The 15,840-nt window shown below is 43.8% G+C and overlaps 2 protein-coding genes and 1 long non-coding RNA gene across 11 annotated transcripts in view; 2 read left to right on the forward strand and 1 right to left on the reverse strand.

Moving 5' to 3' along the window:
- Nucleotides 1-12,901, forward strand: part of ORC1 (origin recognition complex subunit 1) — a 26,954-nt gene extending 14,053 nt beyond the window's left edge. For all 5 annotated transcript variants that reach the window (XM_087445938.1, XM_087445937.1, XM_087445936.1 and 2 more), the window contains 11 exons: nt 341-445; nt 993-1,188; nt 3,213-3,310; nt 3,916-4,017; nt 4,454-4,625; nt 5,219-5,326; nt 5,604-5,753; nt 6,478-6,597; nt 9,995-10,164; nt 10,712-10,799; nt 12,437-12,901. In XM_087445938.1, coding sequence (XP_087302064.1) covers nt 341-445; nt 993-1,188; nt 3,213-3,310; nt 3,916-4,017; nt 4,454-4,625; nt 5,219-5,326; nt 5,604-5,753; nt 6,478-6,597; nt 9,995-10,164; nt 10,712-10,799; nt 12,437-12,631 — 1,504 coding nt within the window. In that variant the 3' untranslated portion in view covers nt 12,632-12,901. The remainder of the gene's footprint in view (nt 1-340; nt 446-992; nt 1,189-3,212; nt 3,311-3,915; nt 4,018-4,453; nt 4,626-5,218; nt 5,327-5,603; nt 5,754-6,477; nt 6,598-9,994; nt 10,165-10,711; nt 10,800-12,436) is intronic.
- The window catches only part of LOC147914044 (uncharacterized), a 13,919-nt gene continuing 2,751 nt past the window's right edge, over nt 4,673-15,840 (reverse strand). The window contains exon 2 of the long non-coding RNA XR_015555746.1: nt 4,673-5,813. This is a non-coding gene — a long non-coding RNA (uncharacterized LOC147914044). The remainder of the gene's footprint in view (nt 5,814-15,840) is intronic.
- CC2D1B (coiled-coil and C2 domain containing 1B) overlaps nt 15,469-15,840 on the forward strand; it is a 14,539-nt gene continuing 14,167 nt past the window's right edge. For 3 of the 5 annotated variants that reach the window (XR_015555745.1, XM_087445944.1, XM_087445943.1), the window contains exon 1: nt 15,469-15,765. The gene's annotated coding sequence lies outside the window, so the exon portion shown is untranslated. The remainder of the gene's footprint in view (nt 15,766-15,840) is intronic. The other 2 variants (XM_087445942.1, XM_087445940.1) reach the window with 1 other exon arrangement.

Raw genomic sequence — 15,840 nt, forward strand, 5'->3', positions numbered from 1 at the left:
CTTTGTATTGAATATATAGCTGCATTTCTGCTAACCTTGAGCCTGAGCGGACAGTAAACTCATAGATGGGTCAGAAACAAAAAAGGACAAGAAACGCTGCCTGGGATCAGTATATTCTGCTCTCTAGTTGGGGAGGTGGGAAATCTGATTTAAATTATAAGCTTTAGGCAAACTTTGATCTCTGGCTTTGAGTCAATATAAACTTTTTAGCAAAATGTGATTAGCTCCTTCCAAAGTAGCTGTGAAAAGAACAGGCGCCCGTCAGGCCACCTGACTGTCTTCTAGTGCCTGATCCCTAGAGCCCCCAACTGCTGCCTGTAACTTTGCTGTTATCCTGCAGGGAGGCCAAAGAACCGGAAGCTCAGGATGAAGCTGCCTCTACTCCCCGTCGTACCCACAGGAAGAGTTCCCTCTTGACTTTGAATCGGATTAGGCAGCAACTTTGGTAAGACTGCTCCTTGGCAGGTGGAAAAACGCCTGTCACTGCCATCTCTGAGATCCATAATCTAATTTCTTAAAGCATCTTATATTTCTCATTTGTTATTTGCTAATCCATTGAAATTCACCTTTTACCTGGTATGTCTGGAATTATATTAATTTCACATAAATGTCACAGTTTGAAAGGGGCAAGAAATACCCACCTGGGCTTAGGTGGCTCCCAGGTCCCCATAAGCATCACACCCAGCAAGACTGTAGTGGGGTGCCTAAGAGCATGAAGTTTGATTCTGATAGACTTGAATTTGCACCTCAGCTTTTTCATTTACTATCCGTGTAACCTTGGGTAGGTTATTTAACCTATCTAAGCCTCAGTTTCCTCATCTGTAAAATGGGAATAATAATATACAAGTCACAAAGTTGCTGAGGGATTTAATGAGATAATATAAATAAAGCCCCTAGCAGAGCATCTCAATAACAGGGGCCCCAGGAGTTGGGCACATCCTTACTGCTTGGTCGCAGGAAAGACTCTGCAATACCTCTAATCCACCATTCAGGTTTTTAGGTAATAGTAAAAGTGACCAAGACGATGAAGAGTTTCTGCCAGCAGCAGAGATTTCAGACTCTAGCAGTGAGGAGGAAGAGGCTTCCACACCACCCCTTCCAAGGAGAACACCCAGTAGTGTGTCCAGGAACCTCTGTTCTTCCACGACGTCATCCCTACAGACCCCCTCCAAGACACCAAAGAAAACTGTAAGGTTCTTTTAGGTTTAGTTTCTTAATTTAAAAATTATGATGGCTCTTAATTTACAAATTGTAAATTTTAGTTTATAATTTTAATTTATTTTAAAAATTGTGATGGTGGAGGTCACACAATTAGTAACAGCTGGATTCTGAGCACAGGTCTGTCATATTCAAAGCTATTCCACTTGGAATATTCATGGAGGAAAGGATCTAAGTGAAGCCTAGGACTGAAAATGAATCCAGTAGGCAATGCTTTTTGAGTCCAAGTTCCTTTTAAGATACAGAAGCAAATGGCCAAGAGCCGAACTTCGCAAGGGAAGAGCAAGAACTGACTCCTCGTCTTTGCATTTCCCACGAAAGCTAGCAGAGTGCTTTGTGCATAACCAGTGCTCAGTAGGTGTTGAATCCAGGGCAGCCAGCCATGTTGTTGGTTTTGTTGTGCTGCTTGATACACCTGAGAAACAGGGAGTACTACTTGGAGATTGGCAATGAATTGTGTAATGGTAAGAGGGAAGAGACCAACGGACGTGTCTTCTGTTTCCTGTGGAACTTCAGCAGAACGTTGAAAGCTATTAAGAAAAGACGGTCTTCCCATGTTCAGATTTGTTTGAGAAATGTTTGGATTAAACAAAATTAAACTGGTTTCATTATCACATGGCTTCTCAAGGCCAATAATTTATTAATGTTGTTGTGACCTTCCAAGAGAGCATTAGTCTATGAGTCTTTGACCAGGAAACATTTTTCGTGGAGTATCTTGTTCTTTGGAAGACAGTTTGGAAATGCCTAATTAGGAGACTTTTTCTAAAGGTGATCTCCTTTTTTCCATATCAAGAAAAATGTGATTGGGCTTGGATCTATCCAATAGCTCATGTTTGGACTAGAGGCAATCAAGCCTGGAGTACCTTATTATGCAAACAGCTCACCAATGTTCTGGTTTGATTGCATCTCCTGGGCCCTACCCAGAAGAAGAAATATAGGGTGGTAGGGTTCTTTAGCATAATTAAAAAGATGAGAAGTCCACCAAGTTTTTTGATAGCTTCTCAGAAAGGTTTTGTTATTCCTTTCCTGTTTTCTCCAAAGTTAATAGATATAAAACCTTTAAACAGACAGGGTCTGAGTGCTTTCTGTCTGAGGAAGAAGTGGAGAGATTATCAGTCTATAGCCAGGCTGGAAGCAGAGGGTGGGGGGCAAAATGCCCCCCGAAAAGGGAGTGCTTTGTGGAAACATGAAGATGGGATAGCAGGCCTGCTCTAGTGAGCCAGTAACAAGGAAAAAGAGAATAGGACTGTTAACCTAGGCTGAGGAGTGACCCTGGGGTTTGGAATGGGAAAATCTGGTGAGGTTTTTCCAAGTATAGTCATGTGTCACTTAACGAAGGGGATATGTTCTGAGAAATGTGGTGTTAGGTGATTTTGTCATTGGGTGAACATCATAGAGTGAACTTACACAAACCTAGATGGTACAGCCTACTACACACCTAGGCTATATGGTGCTAATCTTATGGGACCACCGTTGTATGTGTGGTCTGTCATTGACTGAAACGTTGTTATGTGGCACATGTTTATTGAATTGTGGATTGCGGAAGTTCTGAGCTACAGTTTGACCGTATTTTCAAAGAAATCTAGAGGAGGATCCTGTGAATCAAATTCAATTTATGCCTCCTATTCTACCCTGGATTTGGGCAGAGTAGTTAGGATTTCTTAGTAATTTCTTGTCTTTCAAGATAATATTTTACTTTTAAATAGTATTTAATCCATACTTATATTCATTCTTTGCTCAGGTTGACATTGTTTTCAAATCCTAATACTGTATATAAATTAGAAATAAGAAATCTTGTTTGGACTATGAACAAAGTATATGTGTGATACAAGGAGAGAAAGGGAGAATCTTGGTACTTCATACAGTAGAGAACTAAGAGGAATTCAGTACTTCTCTTTTTATCAGATCATCCTGAATCAGATGTGCTGATGTGTCCTGGATGGTGTTTTGCTTTGTTTTTTCCTTCTGAAATTCGTTCTCTTTTCTGAATACAGCCTGAGTCTAGAATGCCATATCATGCCACTCCACGGATCCGTAGCCGCAGCATGGCTGCCCAGGAGCCGACCAGTGTGTTGGAGGAGGCCCGGCTGAGGTGATACTGCTTGGTGGCCCCTGTCAGTTATGCAGAAATGGGGCCTCTTCTTTCATTCACATGAAATGGGAGTAATTTGCAGTCATTTGTGTACATAATAAAAGATGAGGGTAAAATGAACTTGTGTGTATAGAAAGAAGAAACCTTTGAAGCACTGTCTGGGGGAGCTACGAGGACAGGTTCTAGGAGGAGTAAATTTCCAGATGACTGCCACCATCTTCTCAGGGATGGGAGGTAATTAGGATACTGCTTCTCCGTTATGGTACCCTTTAGAACTATGTGGGGACTTTTCAAAATGCGTAAAGCCTAGATCCTGCCTGAAATCAACTGAATCAGAATCTCTTGTGGGATGAAGTCCACCCATATGATTTGGAGAAAGCTCCCCAGGTGATACGTACCCTTGGTTAGAACCACTGAGTTGGGTGATTTGGGTAGAGAAAGGGATTATGAGGCCAAATGAAGAGATTTGAGAATGAAGGTATTCCCTTGGATTTATGATTGAGGATTCATATAGAAACTATTGATAAGTCTTTCCCATTTATTATTGAGTAGATGGTGAAATGCTTCTAAAGTCCTCCTTTTCCCTCATTTACCACCAACTGTAGGCTGCATGTTTCTGCGGTACCTGAGTCTCTTCCCTGTCGGGAACAAGAATTCCGAGACATCTACAACTTTGTGGAAAGCAAACTCCTTGACCGGACTGGAGGGTGAGTCATGCTGAGGCAGGCAGGATGGTCAGGGCGGAAGGCCCCTGCTAGTACACCACCTCAGGGGTTATAGTTCAACCAAAGGGTCTTTCTCTAGTGTCAGAAAGGCAGGCAAAATCATTACTGAAGCCTAAAGCTTCTGGAGCAGCTTTTGTTGTCAAAGTAATTCTACAGGAACAGAAATTCTGTCTTTCAGAGAGAATGAAACTGGCCTTCTTTGGGTAGGCAGTTTGCATATAGCATTGCTTATGGAATGAATGATTCTATATAAACAGTTCCTGCTCTAAGCAGCTTCTGAGGATGGCCCTTACTGGCCCCACCTCCACATTTCAGGGGTCCTGGTCCTTCCTTCAGCACACATTCCCTCACTCCTGACTGGTGATTTTGTGAGGCAGCTGGCACAGACCTAGCCCACAGGTCTTCCCTTCTTGCCTAGGTGCATGTACATCTCCGGGGTCCCTGGGACAGGGAAGACTGCTACTGTGCACGAGGTGATACGTGGCCTGCAGCAGGCCACCCAAGCAAATGATGTTCCTCCCTTTCAATACATTGAGGTCAATGGCATGAAGCTGACAGAGCCCCACCAAGTCTATGTGCAAATCTTTCAGGTAAGCAAAGCTATTTGGGCTTTTTGGAAAATACAGTTTCTTGGTGGCACATGATAAGGGAAATGTTTATTTAATTTTGTGTGTAATACATGTTTATGACATGCCAGGCATTGTTCTTTGTGTAGAGGTAGCAATGGCAAGGAAGGCAGAATTCCTACCCTCAAGGACCTTAAGTTCTAGGAGCTGGATATGAGTTACTAGAAGCCAGGACTTACCAACATGATGAAAACCACTGGTACACAGGAGGCTGTGTGGCAGACTGTGGAAAAGGGGTTAGAGGTAGGCCAGAGAGGGAACTTCCCTCTTCCATTCATTGGCTGTTATCTTGGAATAAGTAATGTCCAGTTCTAAATAGAGTCATATAGTAATGGTTTTGGAGGGGCTTCTGGGGCAAGTCTGTGGCTCGTTTGCATTTCAAACACACACACTTTTTATCTTCTATTTTGGTGCCTTCTCCTTCCAGGATCATAGCGTGGAAGACAGTATGGGATACTCAAGTCCTCAGACTAAATGGCTTCCTCTATTTGCAGATTTAACTTTAAGCCCAGGGGAGTAAAATCCTTGTGGTTTACTTGTTTGTCCCCCCAATGCAGAAGCTGACAGGCCAAAAGGCAACAGCTAACCATGCAGCAGAACTGCTAGCAAAGCGATTCCGCACCCAAGGGTCCTCTCAGGAAACCACTGTGCTGCTTGTGGATGAGGTAGGGGGCGCCCGTGGGGGGACTGGAGAAGTGGTGTAGTTCTTGACGGCGATGATCTGGGAGCAAATAGTGGGCAGGAGGGAAGTCCTGGCTCCCTTATTCATTTATCTGAGCCCCTTCTCTGGTGGGGAGATGCATGTGTCCGTTGACTTCCTTGCTGCTTTGGTGATGTGACCTGAGACGTACATGCAGCTAAAGCAGTGGTAACAGGTCTTCACTCTGGGTCCTGGCTCCGTCTCTGTGGTTGACCCTGCATCTCTCTCCATTTCCCTGGCAGCTCGACCTTCTGTGGACTCAGAAACAAGACGTAATGTACAATCTCTTTGACTGGCCCACTCACAAGGAGGCCCGGCTTGTGGTCTTGACGATTGCCAACACTATGGACCTGCCAGAGCGCATCATGATGAACCGGGTGTCGAGCCGACTGGTAGGTCCTCAGGCCATTCTTAAGCTGTTCTTATGGATCCATAAGCTAGGCCAAGGAGTTCTGCAGAAATGAATACATAGGAAACTAAAATAAATGGGAAAAGTAAGAAATGTGATTTCTGAAATTCTTAACATTTCTTAGTTGGAATTAAATATGTCACCATTGCATGATTTTCTGCAAACGTCTTAGTGTTCTGCTACCTGTGCACTCTTAAACGGCACAAAGCCCTGGAGGTTTAATTTTTTCAAAAGATATTTAAGCACTTGCCAGGCAGCGTTACATGCATGGAGTATCGCAGTGAACAAGGCAGATGCGCTCTCTGCCCTCGTGGACCTTGTGGTTCAGCTAGAAGCACAACATCAAGTACATATAAGCATGAAGGGGGAAGCCAGGAGCTGGGCCTGCACACGACGTAGAGCTGAAGATCCTGCCACCCACTCTCTAATTAGGGCACCTCTGCTTCTATCTACTTCTAATGATTCTGATGGAATAAAAAGTTCTTTTAAACTAAAGGAATAATAGTTGAGAACTACTGCCCTGCAGGATACCACTGGCCAATGTCAATAACAAAAGGAGCTGGAAGCAGTGGCAGTCCTGGGGTGAAGTGTGTAAATTGTTATACGGGACTTGGAAATTGGGTTTGGGGAATTGAGGGTGGCTTTCCACCAGGACGATCAGAGTGGGCAATCAATGAACTTGTTCCTCTGTCATCTTGGCTCCCCAGGGTCTTACCAGGATGTCCTTCCAGCCCTATACTCACAGCCAACTGCAACAGATCCTAGTGTCCCGACTCAAACATTTAAAGGCCTTTGAGGATGACGCCATCCAGTTGGTAGCCAGGAAGGTAAGTCACCCTTGGGGAGCCCCTAGCCACACCTACAAATCAGTTGGCAAGTCTTTGCTGAGCACCTTTCGGTGTGAGGCCCTGTGCTGGGTGTTCTGGGGATGGAGAGAAATTCAAGAAGTCCTGTTAAAACAAACGCAAAAAGTAGAAACAAAATTCTGAAAAATTCCTTAGCCTTCTTATCGTATAATTAATTAGAAAGCTATCACAATGGTGGGTTTATGTACAAATGAGGATTAATTGATTCAGGGAGCTGGCAGCTTTGTATAGTGAAAAAGGCAGAGTAGTCAGGTAGACAGACCTGATTTGAATTCCAGCTCTAACACTTACTAGGCATGTGGAAGATTATAGGAAAGTTACTTTATTTTATTTTATTTTATTTTTTTTTAAGATTTTATTTATTTATTTTCTTTCCCCCAAAGCCCCAGTAGATAGTTGTATGTCATAGCTGCACATCCTTCTAGTTGCTGTACGTGGGACTCGGCCTCAGCATGGCCGGAGAAGCAGCGCCTCGGTCCGCACCCGGGATCCGAACCCGGGCCACCAGCAGCAGAGCGCAAGCACTTAACTGCCAAGCCACGGGGCCGGCCCAGGAAAGTTACTTTAAAACTTCCTGAGCCTCAGTTTTCTTCTCTGAAAAATAGGAATAATAATAGCAACCTCACAGGCTCATTGAGGGAATTAAATGAGATCATGTCTATGATGTGCCTAGCAAGACACACTCTCCATGGTGTGTATGAGGTGCTGGATGACCTACATCCTCCAGGCTCACTAGGGGCGTGCGACTGAGAGTCCACTGAGACTAGTCTCTGAGGCTGCTGAGGAACAAAATGGGTTAAATATCTGCCTTGAGCTGAACGCAAGAAACCACACATCCACAGTATTTTGGCATTTAAAAGAATTGTAAACGTATTCTAGTTTCTTGCCTGCAACAATGTGAACTCCAAACGCCTATAGCAGCAGCACGTGTCTGTAGCCCTTGCTCACAGCTGGCTACTCTATTAGGTCCTGGGTCAGGTGAGCCAGATATGGTGCTCTTCTTTAAGCTTTGCTTTCTAGGAGAGATCCTCAAAGTTACCATCTAACCCTTCTATTGAGTAGAGGTATTCACTTCTATCATGCAATTTCTAAAAGTTCTTTTTTTTTACCTCTCTCTGAATGGTCCTTTTTTATGCCATCCTATTTATTTATTTATTTATTTTTGTGAGGAAGACCAGCCCTGAGCTAACATCTGCCAATCCTCCTCTTTTTGCTGAGGAAGACTGGCCCTGGGCTCACATCCATGCCCATCTTCCTCCACTTTAAGCGCTTTTTTTTTTTTAATTAATTTTTTATTTATTTATTTCCCCAAAGCCCCAGTAGATAGTTGTATGTCATAGTTGCACATCCTTCTAGTTGCTGCATGTGGGACGCGGCCTCAGCATGGCCAGAGAAGCGGTGCGTCAGTGCGCGCCCGGGATCCAAACCCGGGGCACCAGCAGCGGAGTGCGCACTTAACCGCTAAGCCACGGGGCCGGCCCCAGTGGGGACCATTTTAAAACAAAATTCTCCACTGGAGGTTTTTAAGAGACACAACATGAATTTGGCTACAAATCCATATGAGGGCTTGTGGTTGCAAAGACTCAGTGAGTTTTTTTATCCTGCACCACGCAGCACCAAGGTCAAAACAGGCCGTTTTTCTTATCCTTTCTGCAGGATGGGTCTCTCATTCACTCTCATACTGAGGCTGTTGTGAGGGTCAGGTCCCAGTTTATGCAAGATTTTCTCCTAGATTCCATGTTGGGTGGGCCCTAGCTTATTCTTTTGTCTCCCTCACCCCAGCAGCAGTCAAAAAGGTGCTTATGGTCACCAGGGTTCATGGATACCCTCAGGGTGAGAACTGCTTTGGGTGTTTTCTTGCCTCCCATGGTCCCCTGCTCACTGTTCTTAGGCTTCTGCAGGAGCTCGAGTCCACGCTGTTAACAACTTCACGTTCTACTTCACAAGGCAGTGGTAATGGTGATCGGAGGAAAGAAGGGATAGGGCGGAAACAGCCACAGGACAACCTCACCAACTGGATGTGGGAGATTAGAGAAAGGGAAGAATATAAGCTGATACTGCTTTTTCTGTCTTGGGTTACTGGAAAAGTGATTTTTGTTTTCAATGTCTTAAATTTGGATTCTGAAAACAGAAATATACACAAAACATTTAAAAACTCCTGTAATCCCACTTCCCAGAAATGACTACTTTTTTTTTTGCTGAGGAAGATTCTCCCTGAGCTAACATCTGCAGCCAATCTTGCTTTTTTTTTTTTTTGCTTGAGGAAGATTAGCCTTGAGCTAACATCTGTGCCAGTCTTCCTCCACTTTGTACATGGGGCACTGCCACAGCATGGCTGGTGAGTGGAGTAGATCTGCGCCCGGGATCCGAACCCATGGACCTGGGCCGCTGAAGCAGAGCACGTGGAACTTTAACCACTTGGCCATGGGGCTGGGCCCCAGAAATGACTACTTTTAATGTCTTGGTGTGTTGTGTATATATATATATGCCTGTACAGTTTGCTTAATGTAGCATGAATTTGGGAAGGAAATAATTATTTGGGGATGTTGTCGCTTGTGATGGTTGTCAGGCAAATGGTGGGGATTGCTGGCAAGTACTGAGAATATAGAAACAGAGATCCTTGCAGGCCACAGTGAGTCTAAGAATTCCCTCAGTGAGACTTAAGAATCAAGCGGCCTTCTAAGTCAGCCTTGGAGAGAGTATAGGATTCCTGTGAAGGGAGCTCAGGAGCCCCTTGGCCTCTGCACACATGGAAAGGAAGGAGCCACAGCGGAGCCGTTGGCATTGTGAGTTGGTCTGATTCATCTAACCACAGATTCCTCTGCGTCTTCCAGCTTTGTGGCTTCCTTCCCTCTTGATTCTGGTTCGTTTAGCCATTGACCATGTGGTCTCCAAAATTCACCACACGCTGTGAGGGAGGCTCAGGCTGTGGCTTTATCTCCAAAGGCTCCACCTCAGCCTCTTGGCTTAGGCTGGCTGCTTCTGGGGGCACATTTCTCTCTTCATGCCAGGAATGAGAACCCTTGTGTTTCCAGATGGTTAATAATGATCTCAGGCCAAGGGTCTCTTCTTTTAAATTTCATTTCCCTAATATTAAATAAAGCTAAGAATTTCTGCCTTTTCATTGTAGAGTTACCTGTAAAACCAAAACAAAGGTTTGGACTTAGGGAAAAGTCTCAGGCATAGTAGAATAATTTATATCTGGGCTTCCAGGTTCTCAGCCAGGGCTAAGTACTTAACTTCAGACTTAAGTCCATTCCCAGTACCACCTTTCCTTTTTAGCTGAAGATAAAAATCTGTGTTTCTCCTGGAATCAGCCGCAAGGGGACCTCAAGGAATAAAATGTTCCCTCTTGTAGGTAGCAGCCCTCTCTGGAGATGCACGACGCTGCCTGGACATTTGTAGACGTGCCACAGAGATCTGTGAGTTCTCCCACCAGAAGCCCGGCTCCCCTGGCCTGGTCACTGTAGCCCACTTACTGGATGCAGTAGATGAGATGTTTTCATCGTCGTACATCACTGCCATCAAGTAAGATGCTTCTGCTTCCTGACCCTGAACCTTCCTTGGAAGACCACTGGGGAGGGCCACAGTCTGGGAAGGCCATGGGAGCGTTTCCCTTTCAAAGCTTTTGCTCATTCAACCTGCATTTACTGAAGACACGGTCCTTTTTCTTAAAGGGCATGGTCTAGTCAGGGAGACAGAAATGTGAACCTAGAAATGATAGGAAAGTAATTACCATGTATTGAATTACGCTATGGGTGTTCAGTGAAGTAACGTGCTGTGGGAGCAAGGAGAGGGAAGCAGCCACTTTTCTCGTGTGGAATGATATACTCAGCTCATGAAATGGGGGTGCTGGGACATTTCCAGATGTGGTTGCTGTGTTCCTGCACTTCTTTTTTCTATATCATTTTGAGACTTTGAGGGGTAGGGGGTCCTTGCTAAATAATGTGGGAAGAAGTATTCCCCAGTTTTTTCCTCTCTTTTCTCTAAAGATGTAGAAAAGCTTTATTTGGCTTTCCTCTAGGCTGGTGGTACAGCTGCTTATGAGAATTCATGTCTCCTCATTTTCTTTAAGAAATTCCTCCGTTCTGGAACAGAGCTTCCTAAGAGCCATCCTTGCAGAGTTCCGTCGATCAGGACTGGAGGAAGCAACATTTCAACAGGTGATTGATCTCCTTTTTTCAAATCCTTCTAGATTTTGGTCCAGTGCCTTTCAAATAGGTGGGAATTTTAATCACTGTGTAACAGTTTATCTCTATTTTGTGCCAACCTGATTATGCTAAAGAATATCAGACCAACACCTATTTTTATGTGATATTTTATTGAGTTGCATGAGAAGAGACCTTTAACAATTGGTTTCTGCATATTAGATTGAAGGTTTACTATATGCCAGATACTATTCTAGGAGTGAGAGATCCAAAGATGAACAAGATAAAAGTTACTGCCCTAATACAGCTTATGGTGTAGTGGGGGCAAGACTTACAGAATGAGCCATGTTTAAAAACAAATCACAAAGATCAATCTGAACACTCTCTGAGCATAGTTTCAATTATATATTCAATAAAAGGAATCATTAAGGCTTGTGCCTTAGTGGTTTATTTAAAACTGGTACCCATAGGTAATGAGCTGCTGTAGATGAATTGTGTACCTGGGAGTATATATGTCTGTGTCTGTGTATGTTTTAGACATACAAATAGATCAGGAAAACATTTTCCTTCCATCTACTTTTTTACTTCCTTTCAGCTTTTCTTCTTTAAATATGTAGTTGCTGGTCATGTTTTGCCTATTATTGTTCTCCTTCTCGAGCCTGAGACAACTCTTCTGCAGAGAGAGACTATCATTTTAGTTTGTAAACATTTTCTAAACATCTACAGTGTGCCGTTAACTGTGATGTGTGCCAGGAACCCTGAGCCGAATTGGCTAATATCCCTGCTCTTGACAAGCTCTCAGTCTTGGTGGGGGATGCGGGGAGACAGACTTAGAGTGAGAATCGAGAGTGACCAGAAAGTGCTACAGACTTGCCTGACCCACTGGGGGGCTTTCGTAATCTGGTTCCAGCTGTCCTTCTGCCTCTCTCTATTCAGTATTTTCTCTGGGCCTTTGTGCTTTCCAAGGGTCATGCCTTGGCACCTGCATGCTGTATCTGCTAAGGAAAATGCCCTTGTAGCAAAATTTGACTTGAATTATGACAGTCTCAACTGTGGAACTCTCTGGAGTTCCTGGAGACTAGGACTGTTCGTATTACAGTGACAGTTACTAGACATTTTATATCATGAACTCATGAGGGATACTGCAGTACATTTAAAGATTTTATTTATTCATTTTTTTTTTTCCCCCCAAAGCCCCAGTAGATAGTTGTATGTCATAGGTTCACATTCTTCTAGTTGCTGTACGTGGGACTCGGCCTCGGGTTGGACGGAGAAGTGGTGCCTTGGGGCGTGCCCGGGATCCGAACCCGGGCTGCCAGCATCAGAGCGCCCGCACTTAACCGCTAAGCCACGGAGCCGGCCCTGCAGTACATTTAATACATAAAACTGAAGCTCAAAGAGTGAAATAACTTGCCCAGGGTTGCATATTTAGGTAGTTGGTAGAACCAGGATTCAGACCAGCTGTTCTCTGGTTCTGAGGTCACTATTGCATTCTGCCCCTGCATTTGTGCCCCACTGGGGTTCCCATTGATGCCTTCTGGGGTATTGAGTATTCTGAACCAAAGAAGAAATAAATGATCATAACAGACCCAGGACTACCTTTCCTCTTAACCTTTCCGGCAGCTGACCTCAGATTTGCTTTTTGTCTCTAGGTGTACAGTCAACACGTGGCACTGTGCAGGATGGAGGGACTCCCGTACCCCACCATGTCAGAGACCATGGCCGTGTGCTCTCACCTGGGCTCCTGCCGCCTCCTCCTCGTGGAGCCCAGCAGGAACGACCTGCTCCTTCGTGTGCGGCTCAACGTCAGCCAGGATGATGTGCTCTATGCTCTAAAAGAAGAGTGAAGGCTTCATGAGGAAGGACTGCTGGGGTGTTTGGGTTTGGGTTTGGGTTTGGGGTTGTTGTTGTTGTTGTTGTTTTTGATCTGCTCTTTTTAAAGAGCCTGATTTTCTTTTTCTAAGCACATGGAATTGTTGTAGCAAAGTATACTCAATGGAAATGGCTGTCATGTATTTTGGAATTTTCCATTAAATAATTTGCTTTTCCCAGAATGTTTGGGAAGTTTGTAGTCATTACAAACATCAGATTATAAAACCAAACCATCCCTCCTACCATAGGAGCCTCCCTCTGAGTTTTATTTCTGTTAGTAGCCGTGTCATTTATTTAATGGTAACATATCATTATGTAAATATATGCACACAATTACTTGTATCTATATAAAATAGTTCTGGGAGAAATATGTAAGAAATTGGTTACAGTGGTTGGAAAGAACTGGATGGCTATAGTCGGGTTACAGGAAGACTTTCACTGTATGTCATTACATATCTTTTAGCTTTTGAACAATGCGAATGTAACAAACTTAGTTTATGAGGAAAAAAACTGCTTGAAATAATGTCAGTGATAAATAATCCCTAGCAACAAATAGCTACGAAATGTAATTTTTAAAAAGGTACCATTTATCCTAAAACAAATCTTTAAATAAAAAAGACTTAGATGGCACAGAAAATATAAGGTACCTAGGAATAAATTTAATAAAGAGATGTAATTAATCTCTAAATACAAATTGATTCCAATCAAAATCTTAGGGTTTTTTGTATAACTTTGCAAGTTAATTTTAATATTTATATGGAAACCAACAACGGAACAAACGGACATCCCAAGTCTCCTTATGTGAGGCACTGAGAAAAACACATCATCCATGCAATAGTCCTGCCAGAAATGTTTGACCTGAATCTACTGGTGAGAAAATTATCAGATAAATCAAAATTGAGGGAAAAATATTCTGCAAGGTAACTGCTCCTCTTCAAAAATATTAATATCACAAAAGACAAACAAACATGGAGGAACTATTCTAAACGAAAGGAGAATAGAGAAATGAGAGCTAAATAGCTAAATGCACTGTGTGAACCTTGCTTGGGTCATGGAATTAAGAGATACAAACAATTATCAATATATTGATTATTCATATTAGGTAATAGTACAATGTAAATGTTCAGTTTTGTATGATAAATTATTGTGATTATGTAGGAGAATGTCCTTTTTAGAATCATGAAGAAATATTTATGACCATATAACATCTGCAACTAATTCTCAAATAGTTCAGAAAAAAAATGCATGTATTTCTAGCTGAGTAGAATAGACTGAGGATCAGTATCAGAATATTTTAAAGGATTACACAATAAGAAAAAGGAAAAATGGGTAAATAAGTCATCCACAGAGTAAGAAACATGAATGATCAACAAAATGGAAACATAGTAAAAGAGGCCTGCAAGTTAAAACCCTGCACATCTGTTAGAAAACCTTTCCATGGTGATATTGAACAATTGGAACCCAAAGGCCCCACTGAGGGAGTGTAAACCGGAACAACTACTTTGTAGATAATTTGGTAATATTTAGTTTGGAAAATGCAGAAATCTATGAGCCAGCAATTCCACTCCTAGGTATATATCCTAGAGAAATATACGTGTACTAAGAGTTGTGTACAAGAATGTGCACAGCACTGTAATGGCAAGCCACTGAAAAAGTGAATTATTTTCATACTATGAAATACTATACAGAAATGAAAAATAATAAAGTATAAGTATCAATGTGAATGAAGCTTATAAACAGGGTTGAGCAGAAAAAGTTGAAGAATACATGCAGTGATACCAATGATATAATGTAAAAGCTTGCAAAAAATACTATGGATCGCTTAAGGGTATATACATACATAGAAATAGAAAGAAATGCTCAGGAATAATAAACATCAAATTCAGGAAAGTGGGTATCTCTTTGGGAAAGGGTTGCAACATGAGAGGTGTACAGGTTGCTTCCACCATAACGTACTGTTTTTTTTTAAACCTGTGGTAGGTGGCCATGCATTTATGCTAATTTACACAAGAAATAGGAGCTATTTATTGAGTGCCCACTATGTACCATGCACTGCTCTAGGCACTGGAAATAACCTAGAGAACAAAAACTGCCTTTGTGGAGCTTGCATTCTAGCAAATGTGAAATATTCTATATCTTTCTGTATATCTTAAATATTTCATTATAAAATTTAAAAAAATTTTTTAATGAGAAAAAATATTGGAGTGAAACTTCAATTTTAAAATAGTAAAGTCGCTCTCTGCTTTGGGAAATCACCCAAAAGCAATGAGATGGACAAGCTCTTTGTCCAAGGAAATTGGAAGATCTTTGAAATCGCTGAATACAAAACGTAGTAATAACTTAAAAGTGTAGGAGATAGGCAGGAGTAAGTGAGTTGCAAGGTTTATTTTAGGTGAGATTCTAACGCCTGCCCCCCCCCCCCCCATTGCCCTGCAGGGTAAGGGAGTAAGAACTCGGTGTTACACTGTCTTAAGTGACTTCATGAAGAGGGGCAGTGAGCACTGCCTGTCATATCTTAAGTATTCAATCCGCCTTCTGATGGGAAAAGGTACATGGTACATTCGGGTCTTGAATGATTAAGAAAAAGACGGTGAACCCCCACGCCCATCTCCCGAGACTCCAGTTACACAGGACGCTGACGAGGAAGGTGGCAAACAGAGAAGCCCCACCCCTAGGGCGGAGCCTGCGCCAGGCCCGCCCCCACGCCGAGAGGGGTCCGACGAGCGTGCGCCCAGGAGCCTCGAGCCGAGAGTGAGGAAGGAAGCTTGGCGGGGAAGTTGCAAATGGACAAGGCCAGGGGGCGCACCTACTGCGTTTGCGCAAGCAGCGAAACACCCCGGAACAGCCTCGACGAGATTTGCGCTACCTGCCGGAAGGCGCCTGCGCGCTGAGAACCGCACCCTTGGAGTCACCTGTTGGAGGGCCACGCCCTCTTCGCCCTGCGCATGCGTGTGCCGCGCCGCACAGGCCATGTAGTCACGTGTTAGGGCGCGAGCTCTCCCCCGCGGGGGCGCTTCCTGCCACGCCCGCTGCCGCGGCCCGGGGGTGCCGGAGTCTTGGGCGGTCCCGGGCGGGAGAAGGCCAGGGCTGGCTTCGGATCCGCCGCGAGGTATGCCGCGTACCCGCCCCCCGGCGTGGGGAGATCTGGGAACGGCGGGGGAGATGGAGGCGGCTGGGGCAGGGC

This window comes from Ceratotherium simum, chromosome 22 (genome assembly GCF_057802395.1).
Source record: "Ceratotherium simum simum isolate JZ-2026a chromosome 22, ASM5780239v1, whole genome shotgun sequence".
NCBI lineage: Eukaryota > Metazoa > Chordata > Mammalia > Perissodactyla > Rhinocerotidae > Ceratotherium > Ceratotherium simum.